Here is a 25,693-nt window from a genome sequence, read left to right as displayed (position 1 = left end):
AGAACTGGATCAACTGCCTGGCTCAGACAGTAGCAGTCAGCAGTTCAGGGTCGAATTAGCAAATAGTTGCAAGTGTCATTTCTGAAGGGTAGATACTGGGGCACATGCAGTTTAATGTCTTTGTTTAAAATGGGGACATTGGTGATGCAGTGTAAAGTACCTTCAGCAAGTTTGTGGATGACAGTAAATAGAAGGGAACAGTTGATACACTGGAGAGCAGAGCTGCCCTTGGGAGAGCCTCAACAAACTGGAGGAATGGGATGACAGAAACTTCATTAAATTCAACAAAGTCAAATGCAGAATCCTGCACATGGTACAGAATTAATTCCACACAGCCAGAGGGACACTAGGGACTTGCTGGCTAGGACACACCCTTGTAGGGAAAGACTTGAGGGTCCCGGTGGACCATGAAGCAGCAGTTGTGCCTTCATGTAGATAAAGGCTAACAGCATACTGCGTTGCATCAGCAAGACCATAGCCAGGAGGTCAAGGGAAGTGATTCTTCCAATCTGTCCAGCACTTCTGAAGCTACATGTGGAGTTCTGTGTCTGATTTTGGTCTACTCAGTACAAGACAGATACTGACAAACCAGAGTAAGTTCAGAGGAGACCTACCACCAGGAATAGGGGCCTGGAACATGTGATATATGACAAGAGGCTGAGGAGGCTAGTTTTGTTCTACTTGGAGAGAAGATCAGAAGGGAATCTAATTGCTGTCTTTTGATATGTATATGGAGGTTATAGAGAGCATGGAGACAGATTTTTCAAGATGCACAGCAAGAGGACTAGGTGATAGTAACAAGTTGCAGCAAAAGAATGGCCAAGTGTAAGGAAAAGATTACAGTGAAAGAGAGTAAGCAGTGTAACACGTGCCTGGAGAAGTTTTGGAATCTTTGCCTTTGGAGATATTCAAAATTTGGGTGAATTCAGCCGTGGACAACTTGATCTAACTTTAAAGATAACCCAGCTTTGAGCAGCATTTCTACTAGAGACCTCCAGAGGTCCTTTCCAACCTGTTTTTTTTAGCGATCATGGATTCTGTGATGTAGGGAGTGTGGAATGGGGAAAGATGTTGAATGAGGCATCTAAAATAGGATTCCTGTTGCTGCATCTTCAGACATTTTGGAAAAAACCCAAACCACCTATGTATTGATCTAGTAACACAGATACTTCGGTAGCTAAAATCTTAGCATGAACAAGTTCTTAATGTGGGGGTTTTTTATCATCTTGAAATTGCAATAATGATTTTGAAATATTACCTGGGTGGTTATGCACCCAGGTTCACATGGTGATAGGAGAAACAGTCTAACCAGGCATTGTAAAAGTTTAGTTGCTGCATCACCACTTCCTGTACAATAAAGCTTTGGAACTCTACCATGTGTATTTTTAGCTCTGTTTAGCAGTGTTTGATGTAAATTGTGTTCCTGTGCTATATAAATGATGCCATATATTCACGTATCAAACAGTATTTAATTGACATAATTTTAGGGCTGTTTTTACTATCACATTGCCATAGAAACTTTACTAGGTCTCTATGTATATGCCTAACTAGTTTTAATTTATCTAATTGGGAGACATGATCTCCCACTATATTCTTCTCTAATTGCAGCAAGAAAGCTCCTGAGGGCTTTTGTTCCACTGTCCAGCTCCCTTGACAGTAGTACAGATTTGAGCTAGCTAAAAAGCACATCTCCAAGATAAAACATTCAGGTGTTGAAGAACAGAAAAACAGTATTTCACTGGGCTAAATTGTCTTTAAAAATTTGAATCCAACTGTATCTTCAAAACTGAATGCTAATAGAAACTTGTTTGATAGGAGAGAAGTTTCTCTGTTTGAGCGTCTCTGACCCAGTGTTCAATATAAAGAGTTGCATAAGAAGAATAGGTGAAACACAGGCTGGAAAGGCTATTATGTCCTCTGCTGGCAGCAGGCATCAGGGTGGAAAGATGAAATCATGCTGTGGTGTATTTTTGAGAGGATACCACTTCAAAATCCATGACTTCCCTAAGGAATTTAGCAGTTATTGAAGTATAATTGCAGTTTCAGATATTTATGGAAGGTCTGTTTGGAAATTATTCTTCTGTCTAGATTTCTTCAGTGAATTTTCCTCACAAGAAGGAGTAAATACCTGTTGGAATTGAAAAAGTAGTTCCTCTAGTAGTAAACCACATCCTAGCTCACCTCCTTTGAATTCTACCCAAATTTTCTTGGAGCATGTGCATTTTGTTATTCCATGTTTAAGAGTTCATTCAGCATTGCTTAGTTAGAATAGCCTGGACTACTCACCAGGTTTTTTTAATGGGACATTGTTTATTTTGCTTTTGAAATTAAATATGTGGAGTTTATGTATATCAGTTGGAGAAATGGATGTAGACAACTGACCAACACAACTATGCGAAAATCTTTAGTGCTACCAGTCCCCATATCACAAATTGCCGTTCAGTTCAGTCCACTTAGTAATGGGAAGGGGGTTGTGGAAGGGACTGCGAGTACATATAGCAGAACAGCAGAAGATAACGTCCAAAGTAATAGTTTGTTGTACAGGATACATTTTTTAGCATAAGAGGTTGAGGTTTTTTATAAAATGTCTTAAGTAGTAACCTGTTCCTGTTCCTTTTTTTTTTGTTGTTTTTGTTTCAGCATTAAAGCTGGACGCCTCCTCTCGCACATTCCGTATCAGCTTTACACCAAGCAGTCAAGTGTTCAAAAAGGTCTCAACTTTAATAGCATATGCAAACCTGAAGATGCCGTGCCAGGTCCAAGCAATATAGCTAAAGATCTCAACAGGGTGTAAGTGTTTCTTATTTTGTAATGCAGATACGAATTATTTACCCATAATGGGTTTGCATTTATAACTATATATAATTTTAAAAATTCATTTCAGCTTTATAAAAGGGAAGCCCTGAGGAAGTGAAATTTAAAAGTAAGGTATAGCTGTATAAATAGTTGAGGACAGAATTACAGTTAGCTTGACTCCAAGCCTTGTGTCTAATCTTCAGACCACACTTTGCTTGATAATGTGACCTGGGAGTCCTAGGATGTAGTATATCTGTATGGAGGCAACAGGCATACATTGAAAGATTCTGACTGGTGGCACTGAAAAGTAGGTTTTTATTTCAAAACAAAAAGCTGATATGATTTAATTACTTTTGATAAAGGTGTTGCTAAAGGTGCATAGGAACAAATGTACATGCATACTAGTTGTTCTTTAGCTTCTTAAAAAAAAATAAATCACAGTTTACTTTATGTATGGTAACACCAAGGTTTAAGTCACATTCGAGAGGGAAGATGGCTTAAAAATCCAATTACAGTATAAAAGACTCTCCTGAAAGACCTTTAGAAGGGAATAGAAGAGAATGCACCAACAAAACTTAACTGGCAGAGGAACTGGAATTTGGAAAGAAACCTTCCACTTGAACAGGCTGTTCTGTAGGGAGGGTTCCTGTATCTTTTTCAGTAGCACATGTTCATTGTTTAGAGGCAAGAATCATAAAATTATAGAATGATTGAGGTTGGAAGAGACCTCTGGAAGTCATCTGGTCCAATGCTACTGCTCAAACAGGACCAAGGATATTGTACAAGATACTAGGCTTTCTGATTTATGATGGTGATCTGTGTTCTTCCACAGTCCCTTGATTTATTTAAAATACAGTTCTGCATAATGCTGAGGAGACTTTACCACATGAGTGGGATTTGTCTGTGTTTAGGAAAAATAAAACCTGTGCCACAAAATGGATGTCCTAAGCAGTATATCTTACCTGTATTTTAAACAATGAGTGATACAATCACCATCACTACTTACTATTGCATGGTTATTGGTTTCTGAATGAGAGGAGTATTCACACTTCCAAAAATACCAATTTAATCTGAAAAGCATGAGTTTCTTTAAAAGTCTGCCCTGTCCTCTAGTGCTATATCTGTACCTTTGGATATACCACTTTCAACCATGCAACTCCTCAAAAGTATGTTAAATATAATTTATGATTGTGATAATCTTAACCAAATTGTAGTCACAGTTAATTGGCTTTCTGCTTTCACTGGTATACTGGATAGGTAATTATTTCCCACCTTTTTTGTGTGTACTTAAATTGCTAGCTTTGGGAGTTAGGAGTGGTGGCTGGTGTTTTTCAACAGATCAAGAGTATACACAACTCTTGAAGGCTTTGGTTTTAGTTCCACTTAGGGTTTGTTATAGAGATAATTTTTCAAATGAAAGCTTTACCTCTGCACTGTCAGAGTGACTGTAAATTGCCTGTGCACTTGTGGCAGAATACTTTGTTTTATATGCATAAAAGATGAAGAGCAGTTTGTTCGGGTTTTTGTCAAAAGTTAAGAATATGTTTGATTTATAGAGCTTGAACAGATTTTACCTTGAGAGAAGATAAAACAAATCTAGCACATTAATCTAGAATAATTTTATTAAAAAACACAGGAGGTTTCTGTGTATTCTTTCTTTCTTTCTTTGTAACTAGATAAGGAAAATTGCATCTCTTGATACAAAGATGGTTTGCATATTCCTGCACCATTCATACTGTCCCTGGTAGTATATTTGTGTTAACAAATACATATTTTATTGTAATTCGATTGGAGACTGCTGGTCAAGTTAAAAGCCTTAGAAACAGCTTTTCTAATGTGAGCAGGATTTTGGTCACTCCTGTGTAAACTCCTGGTGGTGCTGCATTAATAATACACCAAATCTGTGAAATGTTTTGTACAGCAATACAATATTTTGTGACTTTCAGAGGACATGGCTCAGAGTTGGAGATAATTGTCTTGAGAATGTAAAAACTACTCAAGTATATACTGTTACCAGTTAGGAAGATAAATACTTGCACTTGAAATGATGTGTAAATGTGCCTTCTTTTAGAAAAGATATGGTATTAAATAATCATATATGTTTCAGAAATCATATTAAAAAGTCTGAGATGGAAAATGAGATCACACCCAATGGAATAAGTAGCTGGAATGAAGAAGAGGAAGAAGAAAGTGATGATTTTGGATTTACAGAGCTGGAGCAGATCCTTCCTGGCCAGAAACAAAATGGGATTCAGTCTCACAAAGACAGCACTGCCATTTTTAATGGACACACACACACTTCTACCAGTGCCTTAAAGACACAGGATTGCTTGGTGCCCTCCGGCAACGGTGTTGCAAGTAGGTTCTCTCCAGGCCCTGTGCAGGAGGAGGGGAAGACTGAAAAAGGCATGGTTGACTTTAGAGACTGCACAACGCAGCAGTTGAAGCAAAGCAACAAAAATACAGACTTCTTGTGGAATCCACATAGGACTATGAGTAATTCCTCCTCATCTTCATCTTTGCACAGTACTGCTAAAATAAATGGTGCTCACCACTCCACTGTTCAGGGGCCTTCAAGCACAAAAAGCACTTCTGTACCTACTCCTAGCAAGGCAACTTCCTTACCTGTGTCCAAACCTTCAGATTGTAGTTTTATTTCAGACTTCTATTCACGTTCAAGACTGCACCATATATCAACGTGGAAGTGTGAATTGACAGAGTTTGTCAACAGCCTGCAGAGAAAAAACAGCGGTGTCTTTCCAGGAAGGGAAAAATTAAAAAAATGGAAAGCAGGCAGGTCTGCACTTAAAACTGACACAGGTAGATACTTGTTTAAGAAGGTTTATGTTGAGAAGGTGCCTCATATCTTTGTACATTAAATGTGTGGCTGAGACTAAGTAGGTTAGTTAGTATGCAATATTCACATTACAGTCAGAGTGTCTGGAAAAGCTTGGTGACTTCGCGCTGAAGACTGAAGCATCCAACTGCTTTTGATTTTGTTTGGCTTTTTTAACTTAAATTGTGACAATGTGAGACTCTGGTCTATATTCAATTCTTCCTTGTAGAAATAATATTCCTGGCTTTACTAAGATATGTGGATTGATCAAGGGGGAAAAAAATACTATATCTATCTAAATACACAAGTTTGTAGTTGCCATATGAAAATCTAAAGGGAAAAAAAAAGTAATAAATGCAAGAAAAAAAACCTTGCTGCTTATAGTTCAGTGTGAAAATCTAAAAGATTAGTAACATTTGGAAGTGAACTATTTTTATATTTTTTTTTTATAGTAAGAGTTTTGTATGCTTCTGGGTCTGTTTAAATGGGTGACAGCGTTGCATGAGACTTCTGATCCTGGCTTATGACAGAAGAGGAATGTTTTATGTCTTTATATCATGGACCAAAATGAAAAAATATGTGTAATTCATGAGAAGCAAAGTGTCACAAGTATAGATATTTTGCATCTTCAGAATCTCTCATTAACAGTCTTAATCAATTAAAAGGCTAGCTCTGTAGCACTAAAGAGTGTGGTAAAAATACTTCCAATCATATGAAAATATGCTTGATGATATATTACCACATCCTAAAAAAATTATTGTTAGCTAAATAAATTAACTGATTCTGTGTTTGTGCTAGGACACGCAAGTTATAAAATGTGTTAGCTTACGAACTACCTTAACGTGTATGAGCTAATATATTTTTAGTGTATCTTTGATTTGGCCTGGAGTATGATAATAGTTAATGACTCTGTATTAGTTGACAAGTAGCAGCTTCTTAAGCATTAACTTTGTTACTTGGTTTGTAAATAGGCCCTTTATGAGACCTTGTTTTTCAAATAATAAGTTCAAATGATAAATTATTAAAAACAGGAAAACATCGTTCTGATTATGCAGTAATTGGCTCAGATGTTAAGCAGAACAATTCACTTGATGTATTGAAGTATTTTTTCACTGTGACACGTTCTGCATTGTTCGTATTAAGATTTTCTTTTTGTTAGATAATAGCCTCCTCTGGTAGGTCAGCAATATAGATGTGCAGACTTCGGGAATACTTAAAACAAGTATTTCTAGTGCTTTAGCAGTGTACGTTTTTCAGTCTGTAATGATATTGCTCATCTTTGCTGAATGTTTGCATGAGTTTAGATACAGCAATGACAAAATCCAATTCCATGAGAGGTTTAAAACTAATTTTGGTGTGTTTCATGAAGAGTTAATGGTAGTTTTTAGTGCAGCTGAAGTGGGTTTTTTTCTTTTGGAGTAGTCTTCTGATGGAACAAAAAGCAGTAAAGATCACTGTTCCAAATTCAGTGTTAACATAGTGAAAGTAAGATCCAGTTCCCACAACATACATTAATCTTCTTGGGTTGGGGGAGCTTGTTAGGTGGAAGGTGTTAATTATGAGAAAATAAAATAGAAACTTTAAGTTGATGCATTGTTTAGGCTGTATGTCTGCCGTTTGTGTTTACATTTCTCTGATACTTTTGTAAATGGAAATACCTTCTTGGTGAGCAGGAACAAGAATCTTTATAATTTAAAGGTGGTAAAAACTTGATGATAGTCCTTGATGGACTAGTGTGAGTAGTACCAAAGTGTATAAATTAGGGTTCAAGTTTTCTATTGGTGTATCTTCATACTAGGTAATGTGTCTGTTGCGAGTTCAGCCAAGCCACAGAGCTGTATAATGCACGTGGATATGGATTGCTTCTTTGTGTCTGTGGCTATCCGAAATAGACCAGATCTCAAAGGTTAGTATTTAATTCTACGTGTTACAGTTTACTCGGATAAACCTTTAAAAACGAAACCAAACTTGCACGCTTACAAAATTAATTTTGCATGTTAATCTTATTTTCTGGCATCTTTGATAGTCAGACAATGCAACTTTCATATTCCTGCTTAATTTCTCATAATCCTAAAACAAGTGGAAGAGAGAACTGAAATTCTCCTTGTTATCTCCTTTCAGTATCTAAAGTAAGAAAAAATATGTAAAATCTGAAGTAACTATTCTCTATAACTTTGCACATATCTTATTGAAACTTAAGTCTACCATATTAGAAATTGGGCATCCAGTTCTAGTTGTACCAAAGGTGGGGTTTGGTCACTCTCTGTTAAGGAAAAAAAAAGTATACTAATAATTTTCGTAGAGTAATGTAAGGAGCTTTGTTTAGCTAGGAAAATTGAAAGGCCAAGGCTGAGAATTAATTGTCTCTTTGCCTGATTCATCTTTTTCAGGGGAAATTTGCTTCTCCTTCCCTTTTCTATCTAAGGTCTTAACACATGAAGTATTATAAGACCTGGAGGATGAACAATTCATTTGGCATTTAGAAGTCTGAGTTGTGTCATCATCCTTAGGGCATAGGAAGAGTTAGTGGAGCTCCTTAGCAAGTTTTGGTGGGTTTTTTTTCAAGTGTACCATTCAGAAATGGTTGTTCTGTGCAAACACTGAACTTTGGTGATGCACAAGTCTGAAGACTTGGTGCAGACTTGACCATCTGACACACATTTATTGTTGACCTTGGAAAAGAAGAGTAAGGTGTACATACAGTTCATTTGCTCTCTTTCACGAAAAGGCAGAAGCAACTGTATTAAAGATACTCCTAGTATGTTTGGGTCTTTAAAACTTCATTTCCTTCCAAGTTCAAATGCCATTAGTGGAATATAGGACTTCTCTGCAAATATTTTTTTCTGTCCGTGGAAGTCTGCCAGAACTTTCAGTGCATAAATTAGCTTCCTATAGCAAAATTATGGAGGTGTTGATATTACTAAAAAGTCAGAAGTTTACTAAAGATTTGATTTTGTACAGTTAATTAAACAAGTGGAACTGAGTGTGTCGGTATGTGTATACTCTTCTAATTTGCTTAAGATATTAAACATGATGAAGTATTTAAAATCAGTACAGTGTTTGCTGTGTCTTAAACTAATGAATCATTAGGCCATTGGTGAAGGTTCACCGCTTCCATTTATACTTGTTATTAAAGACAAACTAGTATGGCTATATTTTCACTCTTTAAGAGCTTTTCGCTTCTTTACTTGTGACTGCAATTAAGACAGCAAATTCATGGTAACAATGCAAAGTCACTTTCATAGCTGTTTTTTCCTTTATTCACTAAGAGTGTAAGCTTGAAAGAAATTATAAAAAAATAAAGCAGACATCTTTATGATCATACCATAGCTGTGCTATTGTTAAAATGTAAGCTATTATAGATGTTGATGTATGCATTTCTTCTCCACAGGAAAACCAGTAGCTGTTACTAGCAACAGAGGTGCAGGAAAGGCACCACTGCGCCCTGGTGCAAACCCCCAGCTTGAACAGCAATATTACCAGAATAAGCTACTGAATGGCAAAGCAGGTACAGATAAGTCTGTCTGTATCTTTTTAACTTTTGTTGCTGAAGACTTTTTCCTTAAAGTTACTCATAAAGTGCACAGTTGATAATTTGGGTTTTTTTTCATGCACGGGATTTCAGAAAAGAAATATTTTTGGACAACATGGTGCTCTATGGCCTCAGTAACAACATGACAGTGACCTCGTTAGTTAGCTTTGCCCAGTATGGATTAATTATTTTAAAGTAATTTTAGGTTTTACTCACCTTCATTGAGGTTGTATATAAGATATAATGTAATTATTTAAAATAAGAAATAAATACTAATTGTCCAGGATCACTTTTTTCTAAGTAAGTCCATTGCAGAGAAGAAGGCACAAAATAAATTTTAAAAGGCTACTAAAATTTTTTAGTATAAAAGTAGAAATGACAGCACATGGCCAATGAGAAACTGATTGTTTGAAGCTGGCTTTTGAATTGCATGTGTACAATGAGTTAATTTGAGTGGTCCTTAGAGGATTTTAGGTTTCTGGAAGTCTGTGCAAGTTCCTGTGTTCTGTCTCTCCAGTAGTGTTTTTCCTCAAAACCAGGACTTCTATCATAGTTTGAGAATTCCTTACTCACCTGCCTAATTTAGAAGTTTTTTACTTTCTGTGTTCTCAAGTAGTAATATACTAAGGTAAACAAAACATACTTTTATTGACAAGTTTCATTATTATTATACTGCCTGAACTGCATTTAGTATGAGATGGTATATTGCTGAACATTGGTTAACTTGTTTGTTGTTGTGTTTTTTTTTCTCTCCAACAGTCTGCTTAATCAGCTTGAAACTTAGTTTTTACCATAAGGTTGGTAAAATGTGCATATACAAGGGGCAGCTGCTATTTAATTTCAGTTTAGATTTGGAAGCCAAGTTTCTCCTTTGTCCCTTGTATGTGCACTTTCTACCAACCTTGTTGTAGCCAACACTGTTGTTAAAAAGTTAGCACCTCAGTGAGTTATTTTGTTGATACAAGAGGTGGAAAAAGACAGGTTGTTCTTCCATGCTTGTTACTGAAATGTTAGTACTTAAAAAAAATCTGCCAATTTTCAAAGATATTTGGAAACAAGGTATTACAGGAAGTTATGCCATTTTGTCTTTTTGCTGCAGATTAAGAATACTTCAAAACTGAGGTAGAACATATGTTTGTGGAACCCACTGGCCTTTAACTTTTTAAGGACTATTCACGATGCTCCAGACGTAGCTTCTGCTTTGTTGTTTGCAATGCCATACATAAGTGCGTTACAAAGATAGCTGTGGTTTTATGGCGTTGGATTTTCTGTAGTATAGCTTGTGTATGAGCTATTTATTGGGAGTTCAGTTTTATGCAGTGACTTTGTAACTTCTGTTAGGACCTTAGACTGGATAAGGGTGTGACTTCATACAATCAAGTGATGTTTAGAGAGTGAGGCAGTTAAATAACAGAAGTTTATCTGAGATCTAGTATGTTCTTTGTGACTCACAAATTCAGTAGTGTCTCTTTACTATATTTATTGCTTAATGGTACAGCAGATTTCAGCCTCGTTGTATAATAAACTTCTTACCTGCAGAAGCTTTTTCTGGATACCCACACATTCATTGCTGTAATAAACTTCAGCATCCAGTCTCACTGGTTTGCACACAGGCCAGCAGCTAGCTCTTTCTTTCTTGATACTTAGTCTGATTGTGCAACCTATTGTTTTAGTGAAAGGATTTTTTCCTAACACTCTTTTTACACTCTCCATCTCATTAGCTGCAGTTCTTAATATTTTTTTGTCTCATTATTTTTTATCTCATGTACAACGTTTTTATCAACAAAAAATACAACCTATTGTTTCTGCTTGCATTCTCATGAGTACATGGCTTGTCTTCCTTTTGGGAAAAAGGAATTACAGTTAGCCGTGGTCTTAGATGAAAAGATGGAATTGCAGGCTAGGCTTTTCTAACATCACAGTATTTTAGAAAGTGTATGTGAAACACTTCACAGCATGTGTTTAACTGTGCCGTGCCAGAGTTAAGTGTGGTCCAGTAGGCACATGTATCACATGGAAAAGTACTTTTTCTAAAATATCAAATATACATTATCACATAAACAGAATGCTAAATTATGCTGTTAAACACACACAATTTTGTTTGGGGACATGCTATATAAATGAAATTTAAAGGTAGTTGGGACCAACTTTGAACAGAACATTCATGCTTCAACGTGGAACCCACTTCATTTTTTGATGCTTCATGCTTTCCAGGCAGTTCTCTGATTTTGCCTTCTCTAGGTCTTGCTTATTAGAAAAAATGTTCCAAATTACAGCAAACAAACAAAAAACCCCAAACCCTTGTGAATCACTTTTGACCAAATACTGAATTCTGCTGCTTCAGCTACTTCTTTTTTTTTCCCAAATTACTTCTTTAGCGATTCTAGTTCCTGCTTTTGATCTGCATTGCTAGACAAATATCTAGTGTCAATAGAATCTTGAATCTTTTATGAAATACTTTTTCTTGTTTGAACTCATCCAAAAATGTTTAACTTTTAAATTTAAAAACTTGCTATCATTCTCACCCTAAATCTCCAAATTGGAGATAGCCTTTCTGGGTAGTAGAAGTTATTTCTCTACTTTTTTGTCATCTTTAACATTCACGTTCTAATAGAGGATTAACATATGTTAATCAGGATTCATAGTTTGGGGTCTCTTTTCCATGGCCAGGATGCCCAAGATGTGAATGTTTTCTAGGCTTCCTTTCCCTCAACCCTAGTATCTCCCTTTTTTTTTTTTTTTTTTTTCATTCTAAAGAGCAGCAGATTTTAACCATCATATTAGTCACAGATTTATTCTCAGCGATTTCTTTTTCACAGACTTGGGTCCTGGCCTCTGATTTCTCCATCCGTTGCTCCACATTCACCATGTGCCTGTCTAGTTTCCCAGCTTTTGATGAGAGGTTCTCTACTTTGCCTTCCATTGAGGACAATGTGTTCTGCATTGCCCTGAATTTCACATGAAGTGACTCCATCAGCTCATGGGGGGATCTGCTCTGCTGCGATGTGGAAAAAGTCGACGAGTCAAATGAAGATAGACAAGATGACAGCATCATCTCAGGCCAGGGCACAGGAAGGCATGGACTAAATAAATTGTTCCTGTCATTCTTATCTTTATTTGGGGCATAATTTTGCTCTGATTTTCAGTTGCAGACATGTTAGGTAACATACTGAGCTCATCATACATAAAATATTTTAAATATAAAAAGGTGCAAAAATTTAGCAGAAGTTCTGAATAAAAGCAGTTTTTCATATGAGTCAGGCTCTACCCCTGCTGTCTCCATTCGCTCATTACAACACTTTCTCTGGTCTATAACTACTCATATGTGCACGTAGCACCGTGTTTCCTTTCAGTCAAATTGTCAGTGTGGAAGTTGTTAGTACCATGAAATATAATCAGGCATTGTGGCACTCTGAAGAAAGCTCTTGTTTATTATATTACAAAGGTGTCTGGTATTAAATTGACTACAGTAATGAAAAAGAACTGTAACATACGTATTGGATTTCATTTTCAGTAAACAGCTTTTTGTCTGTATGATACCTTGTTGGTTTGATTCTGATAGGGAGTTTTGGAGGGCATAGTAGTTTTTGCATCTGGCCTTTTTTTCAGGCTAATCTATATTTAGAGTACAGGCATGTGTATTTCAAGGTTTACATACTATGAAAACACAGATAGAAAGGAACAGAAAATGCTTTACTCGATTCCATTATTCAGTGTCATCGAATTCTGTTCTAGCACCTAGAATGCAGTAGGCCTGGAGGACTCTTTAAAACTAATCTAAGAGGATGCAGTAAAGTTTATGGAATTGGGGAAGGTCTGTCTCGTTTTAAGTCTGGAGTTGCACTATTTATAATTGTATCATTTTGATCCAAGATAAATCTATGGTGATATTTGAAAGAAGTTGACATATCCTAATAAGAAAATTATTAGGAGGTAACAACAGAAGCTTTGTCAATTAATATCCCTGCAAGAGTGTTAAAGGAAATACAAGTTTCTAGTTAGTGTTTTTTAATTTGAGCAGATTAGCATTCTGGTTATTTCACTTCTTAAAAATCACTTTGTGTGGAATCTAGATTATTAGAAAAATAATTTTAAGTAAGAGGCTGTAAGTATGATAAAAAGTGGGTTTGTTTTCTGAATTTTGTTTCTGTGTTCTGGTGGTACTTGTGCCTTTTGTAAAAAGGAACATAGCTATGTGTCTTCTCATTCAGCCAAGCAGTTGGTAAATTTTTGAGTGTCTAGTATGTGTTTACAGGATATGGTTGTAGCCGTTATCGTCAAGTATTTAATCATTTTTATTGTCATTAAGGCTGAGATGAGCCTTATTTTATAGCATGGTGTATGTAGTGACCAACAAGTTGCTGTGTAGTAATTTGGGGGAAACAGAAAGAGAATCTTCTATAGCTTAATATTCTTAGTAATATGTACAGACCTATCTGCAGAGAGAGATTAATATGTGGGCGTGTTCTGTTTTGTTTTGTTTTTCTGGACCATGGTATGAACCCCTATAGGGTTAAGAACCTCTTCATCAACAGGTAGCATTATAGAAGTTGTATAAATAAAATTAATAATTTTATTCGCATTCATTCTGTTGATTTCTTAAGAAAAATAACATAAAAACAAATACAAATATTATTTTCCAAGCAGAAAGTAGAGTACCTGATAAGCTGGACTCATCAGTATGGGAACATCCTGATTCCACACATGTGAATGGAGCTGACTTCAATCTCACTGTTCTGTCCATGGCTGAAATAGCTTCTTGTAGTTACGAAGCCAGGTAGGTAAAAGTTACCTAGCAGGTTGCTTGAAAATCTTATGCAGATAGGTATAAAATGCCTAGAAATAGCAATTTTTACATCAGTTTATTTACATTTATCTAGAGAGGATTTTTTGGGTTTTTTTCAGAAGTTGTAGTTATATGAGTTGTTAGAATTTAACACTAGGGCCTTCTTATGGATGCTGTTGCTTTTTGAACACTGCTTAATAGCTCCCAACTTAACCTGCATGTTGCTTGAAACAAAGCCTATCAAGGAAAACATTATACAATTCACTGTGATATTGTTGATTTCATAATGTAATCTTCACTTCTTTGTATCAAAATTGAATTCTTTCATGGAATTAAGAACACTTTGTTACTGAAAGTTCTACTTACAATCAGTAAGTGTGATTACTAAACTTAAAAGCGTTTCTCCCACAGATTATGTTGAATATCCCTAATAACGTAGCTGAACAAGTTGTTTCATATTGTCAACATTTATATCAATATAAGCGTAGTGTTGGAAATATGATTTTTCTTCCATAATGGAAATAATACTCCAGAAATTATTCCTTTATTGGAACCTTTCTCTAGCATGCTAGTGTAGACAGTCTTGTATTTGTATCTCAAAAAGTTAGAGTTTACATATTACCGGAGCATAATTTTGTAATCTTGGACAGTGGAATATAAGATACGGTTACCTTAGTCAACATAGTGTATGCATGGTTTTAATTTAAAACCAGAAGATAACAAGTAGTGCTTTCTGGAGACTTTATTTGTGAAAAAGTTCGTACTGTGTTTATTTAGGGATTTTTTTATTATTTAATTTTAGACAAGTCGGCATAAAAAATGGAATGTTTTTTGGCCAAGCAAAAAAGTTGTGTCCAAATCTTCAAGCAGTTTCTTATGATTTTGATGCATACAAAGAAGTTGCACGGACAGTATATGAAATATTAGCAAGGTAATATGCTGTTTGTTTACCTGATCTTTCATGGTAAGGTTATCAAGCGTATTTTATGTGCCACTGGTGAATGCCATTATTCACTCTAGTATTTTCATCTCTCTGTTACTCTTCAGCTTCAATAAAGCCATTCCTATTTGAGATCTTCCTTTTGTAGTATTTTTGTTATTTTGAGCACTGTGCTGCTTCTGAGCTTTCTTTTGTCATGAAGCCAAATCCTGTAAACAGCATCTGACTTCCAAAGGAGTAATTGTTAAACTTTTTACTGATTACACTATGAGAAGCAGATCCCTGCTTAATAGTGAGATTCTTCCAAGAGGTTTTTTTTAGTAACGTAAGAGTGGATTGTTGGAGTAACATCTATTAGAAACTACTTTCTAGTTTAAAATGCACACAAACAAACCTGGAAATTTGTTATTGTTAATGAAAAATAAAAGTTCAACTCCTCCTCCAGCTGTTCTTTTAAAACCATGATGCATGTTGAAATTAGTCCTACATTAGTAATGTTACTGTAATTTGCTGATTTAGCATTTTTAATATGTAAGTGATGTGTGATACAAAATAAGCGGGGAAATGCCACCACAAAAGGAAGACTTTATTTGCTACATATTTGTTTTAACAGATGGTGAGCTGTTGCTGGTGTTTCACCTCCTTTACTTTGTGTTGATAGCTATACTCATAACATCGAAGCAGTCAGTTGTGATGAAGCACTAGTAGATATCACTGAAATCCTTACAGAGACCAGATTGACTCCCGATGAACTTGCAAATGCTATCCGCACTGAAATCAAAGCCCAAACTAAATGCACTGCTTCTGTTGGGATGGGTAAGTACCTTATTTCATTTCTGTTTACAAGCAGTGCCTGCTATTGTTAGGTGTACCAAAGCTATGGTAAGATTGCTAAAACACTAAGTGTTTTTGTCATAGGAAATATATTGCCATTTACATTAAATTAGTGTAAATAAAAATACAAGAAAGTCTTCATCAGTAGAAAGTTTTAAGCAAAAATTAATAAAATTGCTATCACTTCTCCTTTGTTACCAGAACAGTATGCTAAAATTCCATCTGTATGATATTCTTACATTCATTTTTATTAAATGCTACTGTATTTTTCCAGTAAATGGAAAAATAAGCACAGATTCTGTTCCTTATCAGAGATAGCTGTAAGAGTTTATGGGGTGGCATGATTCAGTGTAATTATTAGAAGGTATTGAAACCAAAGATTTGTGTGATTTACAGTGGATATTGTATATGTATATGTATACTTCCTTGATTTATTTTCACTTGGCCCCTTCCTTTCTTTTTTTTGTCCCTAATTAATACTGGAGTCAAGTGTCCGTAAATAAATGTACTGAGTTTATATAAGTGTATGAAATCCACTTGTGAGACAAGCTGAAGTTCATTAGGCAGAATTCTTCCTTTATTTTTTATGATGTCTTAGTACAGAGACTATAATTCCCTAGATTCCTGTTTCTGTCTTGTTTTGACTTGAAACACATTTGTAATCTCTTTTATATGCCTATTTAGTGTGTTTGTTTTTTCTAAAGAGCAGAATTAGTTTTTAAGGCATTATTTTCTAATCTGGTATCATAGTTCTCTTATTGATTGAAAGAGACAAGTATCTGTGAGCAATTTTTTTTTTCCTAATAATTTGTGTGAGATACTGGAAAATAATTTTGGCATCCTTTCTAGAAATTCATATGGTAGGTACATGACAGAGATTTTGTCTCTTCACTCGTAATTCATTGTTAAGTAAATAGATCAGAGGAAACAACTGTACTTGTACTATTACATGAATGTAGAGACCTTATTTCAAAAATGTGGTCTGCCAGAAACATACATCTTGTGTGATTTATGTGTTACCCAATGGGAAAGTTGTAGCAATATATTAATAATAAAATGTAAATTTGAATAGATACTGTAAAAGCTATTGAGATCTCCTCTAAACACTGCTGTCTGATTACAGATAAATAGGGACATGCTTATGCCAGTTGAACAAATCTAATTTTTACCTTAGAGATTTTAGTGACTAAACTAAAATGATTTAAACAATGCTAGTGAAATATTAAACACCCATCTGTAAACATCCCGTGTCATGGTTTCTCATTTGTTAAGTGAGGCATTAATTTTTTTTCTACTTTACTTCAGTGTTGTGGGAATAATATGTTGCAGAAGGTAAATCACTGAGATTTCATGGTATTAGAGGCTATGTTAGTATGTTTGATAGATAAGAAGATCAAAACTCTTCAGTACTCTGTAGACAAAAACATGGATCCCTGAAGTTAAATAAGAAATTGAATGAAGAATCTTTCATTAATTGTTTCATCAGTTTAACCTCTCAGGAGAAACAGTGTACATAAAATTCTGTTACTGTTCTTATTGACTTAAAATTTTAAAATAGACAAAAGAAGTGGAGGTAGGAGGAGAACACATAGTGCTGTGAGTTGTGAATTCCCCGACCTTTTATTAATTTGCTTTATCTTAGAACAGGGTGTTTGAGTGGCAATAATGAATCTGTTTGGGTATCGTTTCAGAGGTCTTAGTGGATGGGCGTGAATAAACCCATAAACAAGAAAGAAAAAATGCTGAAATAGGTCTTGTTCCCAGCACACTTTGAGTGTGTGTAATAACTTAATAAAGTAATTGGATTTTTTTAGTGAATACTCAGGCCCAAGTATTAGCTTAATTCCAGTATTTCACATATAATGCACTTGATAGAATTGTAACCCTAAGTATTACTTATATTGACCACCATGGATTTGTTGAAGTTCTGCAGTGTTAAACTCCTACACTTCTAAATTTTTTAGCCATTTGAGCTTAACTGTTTATCTGCTCCTCTACATGTGTGGAACATAACCAGACAGCGTTCTTAGTTAAGTGTCCCGCACTTGGGTTTTTTTGTTTGTTTGGTTTTAACTTTGCAGTTGTAGTTACAATGACAGTTACACTGCTGTAATCACAAATACTGCTACTTGCTAATTTAGAAGTAGATACTGCAAGTATATATTAATATATTTCATTAAATTATTTGAAAAAGGTAAAGAATTTGACTGTGCTTTCTGCGTTTTTCCATGACTGTTGGAACTGCAGCATTCTACTTGAGAAAAAAAAAAGTTACCACACACGTATTATAAACTGTTTTACAGGTTCCAATATTCTGCTGGCCAGAATGGCAACTCGTAAAGCAAAACCAGATGGGCAGTATCACTTAAAACCTGAAGAAGTGGATGATTTTATCAGAGGGCAACTTGTTACCAGTCTTCCAGGTACTCTTTTGTTTTACAGGACATTTTGCCTTCTGATATTAAAACACTTTCAGCTATAAATCTGTGTTCTGGATCAAGCCAGATTATATGCTATTCCATGGGTATGACCTGAAAAAAGATGTACTGATTTCTGCAAATTTCTGTAAACAATTTCTGTGACCTTTTGATATCTTTGAGCAGCATCTTTTTTTAGTAAAGATTTTGCAGATCCACACAACATGACCTACAGCTCAGAGTTTAGTATGTTATGCAACCTTCTATTCTTTAATAAAATTAGTTAGATGAGTCATTTCAAGTGAGCGCTAGCTTGCTGTATCATAATGAGTGTAATAAAAGGAGTAACACCAGGTACTTATTACTGAGGCAGGGTTTCCTAGAACTGAGAACTAGTCCAAGAGAGCATTTTTTCTAAAAAGTGGTGTATCAAGTCAGGAGTTGAAAAAATAGCACAGATGCCATAATAAAACAGTATATGAAGAGGAAAAAGGGAGAGAAAGGAGAGAGGAGTTTGTTTAATCTCTTCTGTATCTAAGAAACTCTGAGAGGTTTTGAAGAAAGTAAGGATAGAAGGAAAATTAAGGAATAAAATTTCACAGAGGAGAATGTTACTGAACTAAAGTGTTTCTGCTTGCACCATGAGCTGCAAACTGTGACAGAATGTGTTGATTCCTAAAGAACAACAGGTTTGTCAAATTCCAACTGTTTTTTGCCTAGTTGTCTGAGGAAGTGATTGTGACATTGATTATGATTGATAATTTGCAAGTATGACAGTACTAATCATTTTACAAACTATTTGTCTGTTTAAGCCAAATCTTACTGAGAGATAGAAGTTGTAATAACATGATGTTTCCACAAGTTCTGTGAAAAATAACAGCTAGACAGAGGAAAGTGATCCAAATGATCCTTTAACGGACAAGCAGGCAAAATTCAACTATTGTACGTTTTGTCAGTAGTTTGCAGTGATACGTGCAGCCAGAGTACCTGTTTTCTGTCTTGCATTCCTTGGTCAGACAGGAGAAAGGAGGATATTTCAGTAAGGAAGAACTTGATCAAATGAGTGGAATGCCTGTGGACATAGAGAACACCCAGGAGAAGGCTAGAGGGGAGGCAAGAAACATTTCTGGCCCACAGGTTTTAGAGAGATTCTTCAAGGCAGAGCAGAATTCACAGAGAGATGACAGGGCAGTTACTGTGATGGACAGTAAGGAGATATGGAATACACTTGTATGAAAACAGGCTTTATTATATTTTTTTTACTGTTTCAGGAAAATATTTTTAAGAGTTGTAAGCCGAAGTGTTTTCTGGCATGTAACTCTCTGTATTGTTTTGTTCTTCAATATGTTAGTCATATAATGTGACACAGACATGGTGCAAAAAGTGCGGGGTAAGCACTCATTTATGCTTTGTATGTTAGTGATCAGCTGAACTCAGCCTCAGTGTGTACACCCGTATTTAGTGTCAGATGTTCAAAACAGTATGTTTCTCTGTTTCAGAGAAAAAAAAATAAAAGGGAAACAAAAAGTAGACAGCAATAGACACTGAAATGGAGAAGTGGTAGGAATAGCATACATAGAGAGGTGCAGGTTTACCAGAAATTCTCTTTATGTATCCTGTTCCATGACCAAACATCATTTACAGCACAGCACCATTTCTATTTGGCATAACTTATGGGAGACATTTTTCCTCCAGAAAATTATTAATATAGTACTATGTTTTGACTTGATTATATTAAAATTTTCAGATTTCACTTGCATGTTCATAGTAAAAGCTTTTTAGTGTTTGTGTCAATAATACCACCCAGACAAAGAAACAGATTATGAAAGATTACCTGAGATTTCTATCTTTCACTGACTTTGGTAAATTCATAAGACTAATATTTTTTCAGAAGTAACAGGCCAGCTTTCCAAAACCCAGAAATATACTTAAGTTTATCACGCTTACATATGTGTTGTTGCCATGGATACCTACAATTGCCAGTGCTTGATAATTCAAAGCACAAGTGATACCGGTGTGCTATCACTTCTGTTTAAAATACTGTTCTTCTACCTAGGAAGCAGTAGAACAGTAGTCAAAATATTTGTTGGTTTCTTTTTGATTAAATCATTTGTATATGATGGTAAAATATATTACATGTTGTACACTCTTTTTGGACTAAGTGTTGCGGTGTTCAGAGCTATATTCTCTGTAACAGGCAGTACCTTACAAGATGATTTGCAAGCACAGACATAAAGAAACACGCTGCAGTGTGACATCTTAAACTAAATATATAATATAGATTAAAGAAATACAGGTGAAGACATCAAAACTTTCCATTTGAAACATGTTTCTCTAAGTGGAATTTCTTTTTTATGGTGTATATCTATTAATTTTATATGACCCACTATAGGTTTAAAAAGAAGTTTTATTTGTTCAAAACCTGACTGGCTCTGAATTGTGTAGATTTAATGGAACTAATTGCTTTGTTGTTAGGAGTTGGCAGGACAATGGAATCTAAACTGGCTTCTTTGGGAATTAAAACCTGTGGAGATCTACAATGTGCTTCAATGTCAAAACTGCAAAAAGAATTTGGTCCAAAAACAGGACAAATGCTCTACAGGTTTTGTCGTGGTTTGGATGATCGACCTGTTCGTACAGAAAAAGAAAGGAAATCTGTTTCAGCAGAAATCAACTATGGAATAAGGTTTACACAGGTAAATTCAAACTTCTTTTCTTTTCTGCAGTGACTTCTTTCAACTGTAGAAGAATCTTCTCATATTCTGATTATTTTCACTTACACTTTGATCTGTTAGAGCACCATCTTAGCCACCAAATAGAATGAGGAAAATGAAGAAGTAGGAGACCAAACGATAAAATGGGAGGAGAGACTGCAAAAGTATTGGACTGAAAAGAAGCTTGCACAAAATTAGCTGACTATTCTGCATTCGTTATACAAGTCTGGTACAGAAAAAGAGAACTGCAGTAGGTTTGTCAGCACCTAGCATTCTCTTTCGTATAAATGCTGATTATTTATAGATGCCAGTGCCTGAAATCATCACCAGCTGCTCCAGTACAATATTTTTATTAGATTTTTTACAAATATGGGGGGGGGGGTGGAGGGAAGTATTGTTGACAAAATTGTACTAAAAATAACTCAGCTCTCTGAGATCTTCAGTATTTACAGAAATTATAGAAAAATCAGATTGAGAGAGAGACTCAGGATGTTGTGTAGTCCAGTCTTTTACTCAAAGCAGGGGAAGCTATGAGATCAGACCAGTTGCTCAGGAGTTTATCCAGTCTGGTGTTAGAAACTTCCAAGAATCAAGACTGCACAACTTCTCTGAGCAACTTGTTCTACTGCTTGACTTTCCTCATGCTGACGAAGATTTTTCTAATAAGCCCTACGCTCTTCATGTTCTAAGTGTGTGCTTAAACTTGCAGTTCTGTGTTGGGGTTTCTAAATACATTTTTAAAAATACTTATTTCCAAAAGGACTTAATATTTCCTACTTATTTCAGCATTAGGATAGGAATCTACCATCTCACCTAACTTGAGACACCTACAGTGTAGACAAAACACTTGAAGTTAAAAAAGACAATTGCCTGTGAGTCAGCTTGCTCTTTTCAGTTTACAAAATCTGGATTGCATTAACCCTTAATGATTTACCTTCAATATTTGAAAACTAGTAATTATCTAAACATTGAATTTTTTCCCCCCTTCAGCCTAAGGAAGCAGAAGCATTTCTTCTGAGCCTTTCAGAAGAAATCCAACGTAGACTTGAAGCTGCTGGTATGAAGGGGAAACGATTGACCCTTAAAATTATGGTCAGAAAGGCTGGGGCACCAGTGGAGCCTGCAAAATACGGAGGTCATGGAATCTGTGATAATATTGCCAGGTAACTATGCATGGAAAAAGAATGGTTAGTAGTAGGCATGAGCACACTTCTGCAGGATATTGAGCACCAAAACTTACAGGAAGACAGGACAGAAATTTTAAAGTGCTTGGTACTACTTTGTCTACATACCAAACCTGCACCAACATCAGAAGTGGAATGTTATTGTCTGAAGTCCTCTGTGTTTGGGATGTATATATGTGGTCTGTTGGCCATCAACATGGAATGTAAACCCCCCAAAGACAACATGCATGGCATATTGGGAGGAGAAGGAAGGAAGAGACTAAGGTGTCCAAATCAGAAAGAGAACAATGTTAACAGTCTTACTTTGCCTTTGAGTTTCTTCAAAGAGAAAAATGGGGAAAATGAAAAATATATCAAATGTCGAAAAGTTTGGGGGCATAGAAGAAACAATTTGTGGTTTTCAGAGAAAGCAGGAATGGGAAAGAAGGAAACTGACTCCACAAGTGCATTCTTCGTGGTTTGAACTTGCTTTCTTGAAAGAATGTACTCTTGCATGTCTATGGATGTTACTTAAAAATGTAAGTGATTCAGTGAAATATTTTCAATAATTATTGTGACTTATGCATTACCCTTGGTAGGGTTGCACATTTTTTTTCTCTTCTTTTTGACTTTAATAATATGTAGTTTAAGGTGGCTCTTACTTTGATAATAGTCTAATGAAATACTAGCTAATAAAGGTATTTGATCTTTTAAAGGGTTGGTCTTCAAACAGTAATACGGGTGTGCATATACGTTGTTTGTGTACATTTATTCAGCTTGCTTAATATTGGAGCTGTTTTTCCTTTTGCAGTCCATGTAGATGTATTTACATTCTGCACTATGACACACATGCAGCAGTGTTTTTTCTTTCTTTCAGTGACTAGCTGAGTTGAAATGTTCTGCTGCTGCAAACTATTTCATGTCCCTGAGCTGTGTACTTTCTTTTTTCTTGAGGGACTTTCTGCTATTCCTTGATAGGTTGTTGGTCACATGCTGATTGTGACAGCTGGAGTCTTCAAAGAAAATCGCCTTTGTACTTGTCAAGAAAGCTGCCTGATCATTACTGTTCTCCTTCAAGTCTATAGAGCACATGGGGACTATGGCAGTAGTTGCAGAATTACTTGCTGCAGAAAACTGAGAGGCCACTTGGGATTCTAAAGATTGGGGCTGGCATCTGACACTTTGAACTGCAGTTGTCTGTCTTAGTTCAGACAAGTTTCTTTGTATCGAGTCTGTCTTTCCTGTTGTTTCACCAATTTTTAGTCCTACAGACTTAGCACAGAAATTTTTAGTCCTACAAGAGAAAAGGCAATGAAGATCCAAAGTGGAGCTAAGAAAGTTGAATCTCAGAATCTTGAAGTCGGAGACTGTGCCCCATAATTCAGCTATTCAAGAAGGCACCTTGTTCACGTCTCTTGACCTTCACAGTTACATTTTTTCATATAGTTGTAAGTTCTCATCAGAAGTGCCTTTGTTTTCTTGTAGATCATTGTCAACATATTAAAGTCTCTTTCTACTTGGTCTCACTGCAGCACTTATTGAGATTGCTACCTGTGGTGGCTGCCAATCCCTACTGAAATGGGATAACCCAGTTACTCTGCCTGGGTAGTCACTTGATAGGTCATTGTCGAAGGAGTGGGACTTTCAGTTTTTACAAGCAATCCTGAATTAGTTCAACCCATTATTTATTTATGATTCTTCTTTGTTTTCTATTCTACTGGATGATGATGACTAAAGATTTTTTTAATCTCAAATTTGTTTATATGCTTGCATACTGAAAACACAAGAACAAAATCCAGGCATAGAGCATCAGGTAGTTATATATTGTTTCATACAAGGTTGTCTCAGAACCTTCTAAATGCATGTTTGTTCTTCTGGCAGACACTTGTGTCAAAGCAATTGTTCCTTAGGTAAAGGGCTTTTGTGTGAGTGTGCATTTGGCATCTTCAAAGATAGGTCTTTCCTACTTTTCCTTCTATCCCAGGTTGTTGTAACAGATGAATCCTGCCCAAACTGAAGGATCATTTGCTCAGGGTTGCTGATAACTGAAGAGGTGGGGGTGTTCTTTCAGTGAATTATTGCTCAACAGTATGACATGTATGCATAGGGTCTGTCTCATGTTTGTGAGTTTGTGACAGACAATTCAGCTGTATTTAGGAACTGAAACTACACAATTCACCTTTCAGTAGCGGAAACGCATAACCTTTTGAGATTGGTATGTCAAGAAGAAAATCCATCAGCCTGTACTTTTATCATCTGGCTACCCTGAATTGTTTGAGCTCTTAACAGTCTGAGAACGTATTTTTAGGATTGAGGGTGTGTTTAGTAGAGCTTTATTCCTTTACTGGCAGCTATTGCCAGACTGCTTTCTCATGAACAGGTCATTGCCTTGGACCTAATTTCTGTGGTCAGGCATGCTAATGCACATGTGCCATGAAATTCTCCCAGTTCATAAAGTCTTCATTAATGTAAGATAAGGGGGCACCCAAGGATGCTATTGTTCACACATTGCTGAAGCAGTTCCGAGGCCAGGATTTCATTTGGTGATGCCTCCAGTCAATCCAAATTATGCTATTTGATGATATAGGTGCTGGATTACTGTCTTCGTTAGAGTATTTCTGTTCAGTCCAGTGAAAGGCTTTTTAGCAGCAGCAGGGTAAACTCTGGAAGTTGCAAATGAATTAGAATCTCAGGCTGGTGTTCCCTCAGGGGTGCTTTCCCTGTGTATAGCCTAATTCCAACAGTTTGAGATTATTTACTGGAGCTAAAGGTGACCAGTTTCTCTCTTCAATTTAAAATTTTCTCTGTAGCTATAGCTCATGACCCATTTCTTGCCCCCTCACCTCACAGGTGAATGAGATGCTGTGGTTTCTCATCCTACAGGTCAAGCAAGATTCCCTAGAAAGACAATCCTAGTCCTACAAAGGATTCAGACTCACAAACACTCTTAAAATCAAATGAACTTCTGAGATGTTTATGGTATTTTTACTGCATCATTCATATCAAGTCTTGATAGTACAGCAGAGGCCTTTATAAAATATTCCTCTGAAATGGTGTGTACCTTTAGATCTGTCCTACATTTCTCCCTTGTGTTCTGCATAGTAGCATCTTAATGGTCATATTGATCCTGTTTTTCTTAAAAATGTTAACCTGTAAGGCTCAGAGATATCTTCATATAATTCACAGCAGGAAGGTTTTTCCTTTTAATATTGTCAGAACCAGACCCTTCTGGAGATCACTTAGTTGTTCATGTGGATTTCTGACAGAATCAAAAGCAGAGTAAAATTTAAAGAGACACCATCAAAGTGTTTATTAAGTTGCCAGGATGGCATCTCATCAGAACACCAAGGTAGAACTTCCTTTTGTCCATATAGCCCACTCTGTCAGAGTTAAAACTGTATTGATTACCTCAGTGAAAAGACTTCACATCACACACATACATTTGATTAGCCACCTGGAATTCTGTCGTTACCTGTCTCAAATGTGCCATTAGAGAATCCAGAACTACCAACAACTACTAGTGCCCCACCAAGATCTCAGGTGGCAATTTGTAAACCTCACAACCAAGTAATGTTGTGAGAGTTGTTGCAGAAAATTGCCCACAGTGTAAGATGTGTCTTTGGAATGTTTAAAGTTACTTATCGTTAATCCAGTTTCTTTGTAATCCATATGCAC

The 25,693-nt window shown here is 36.0% G+C and overlaps 1 protein-coding gene across 6 annotated transcripts in view; it reads left to right on the top strand.

Annotated features, from left to right (window-relative positions):
* The window catches only part of REV1 (REV1 DNA directed polymerase), a 61,159-nt gene that overhangs the window by 19,546 nt on the left and 15,920 nt on the right, over positions 1-25,693 (top strand). For 2 of the 6 annotated variants that reach the window (XM_082075918.1, XM_082075922.1), the window contains 10 exons: positions 2,641-2,790; positions 4,904-5,616; positions 7,431-7,538; positions 9,024-9,140; positions 13,809-13,941; positions 14,753-14,881; positions 15,552-15,706; positions 18,028-18,147; positions 20,617-20,837; positions 21,846-22,018. In XM_082075918.1, the coding sequence (XP_081932044.1) occupies positions 2,641-2,790; positions 4,904-5,616; positions 7,431-7,538; positions 9,024-9,140; positions 13,809-13,941; positions 14,753-14,881; positions 15,552-15,706; positions 18,028-18,147; positions 20,617-20,837; positions 21,846-22,018 (2,019 nt within the window). Of the gene's footprint in view, positions 1-2,640; positions 2,791-4,903; positions 5,617-7,430; positions 7,539-9,023; positions 9,141-12,018; positions 12,241-13,808; positions 13,942-14,752; positions 14,882-15,551; positions 15,707-18,027; positions 18,148-20,616; positions 20,838-21,845; positions 22,019-25,693 lie in introns of those variants that run through there. The other 4 variants (XM_082075919.1, XM_082075921.1, XM_082075920.1 and 1 more) reach the window with 4 other exon arrangements.

Source organism: Streptopelia decaocto, assembly GCF_964273445.1.
Source record: "Streptopelia decaocto genome assembly, chromosome: 1".
Classification (NCBI taxonomy): Eukaryota; Metazoa; Chordata; class Aves; order Columbiformes; family Columbidae; genus Streptopelia; species Streptopelia decaocto.
Note: the sequence above shows the minus strand (reverse complement) of the source record. Positions and strands in the feature narration are given on the sequence as shown.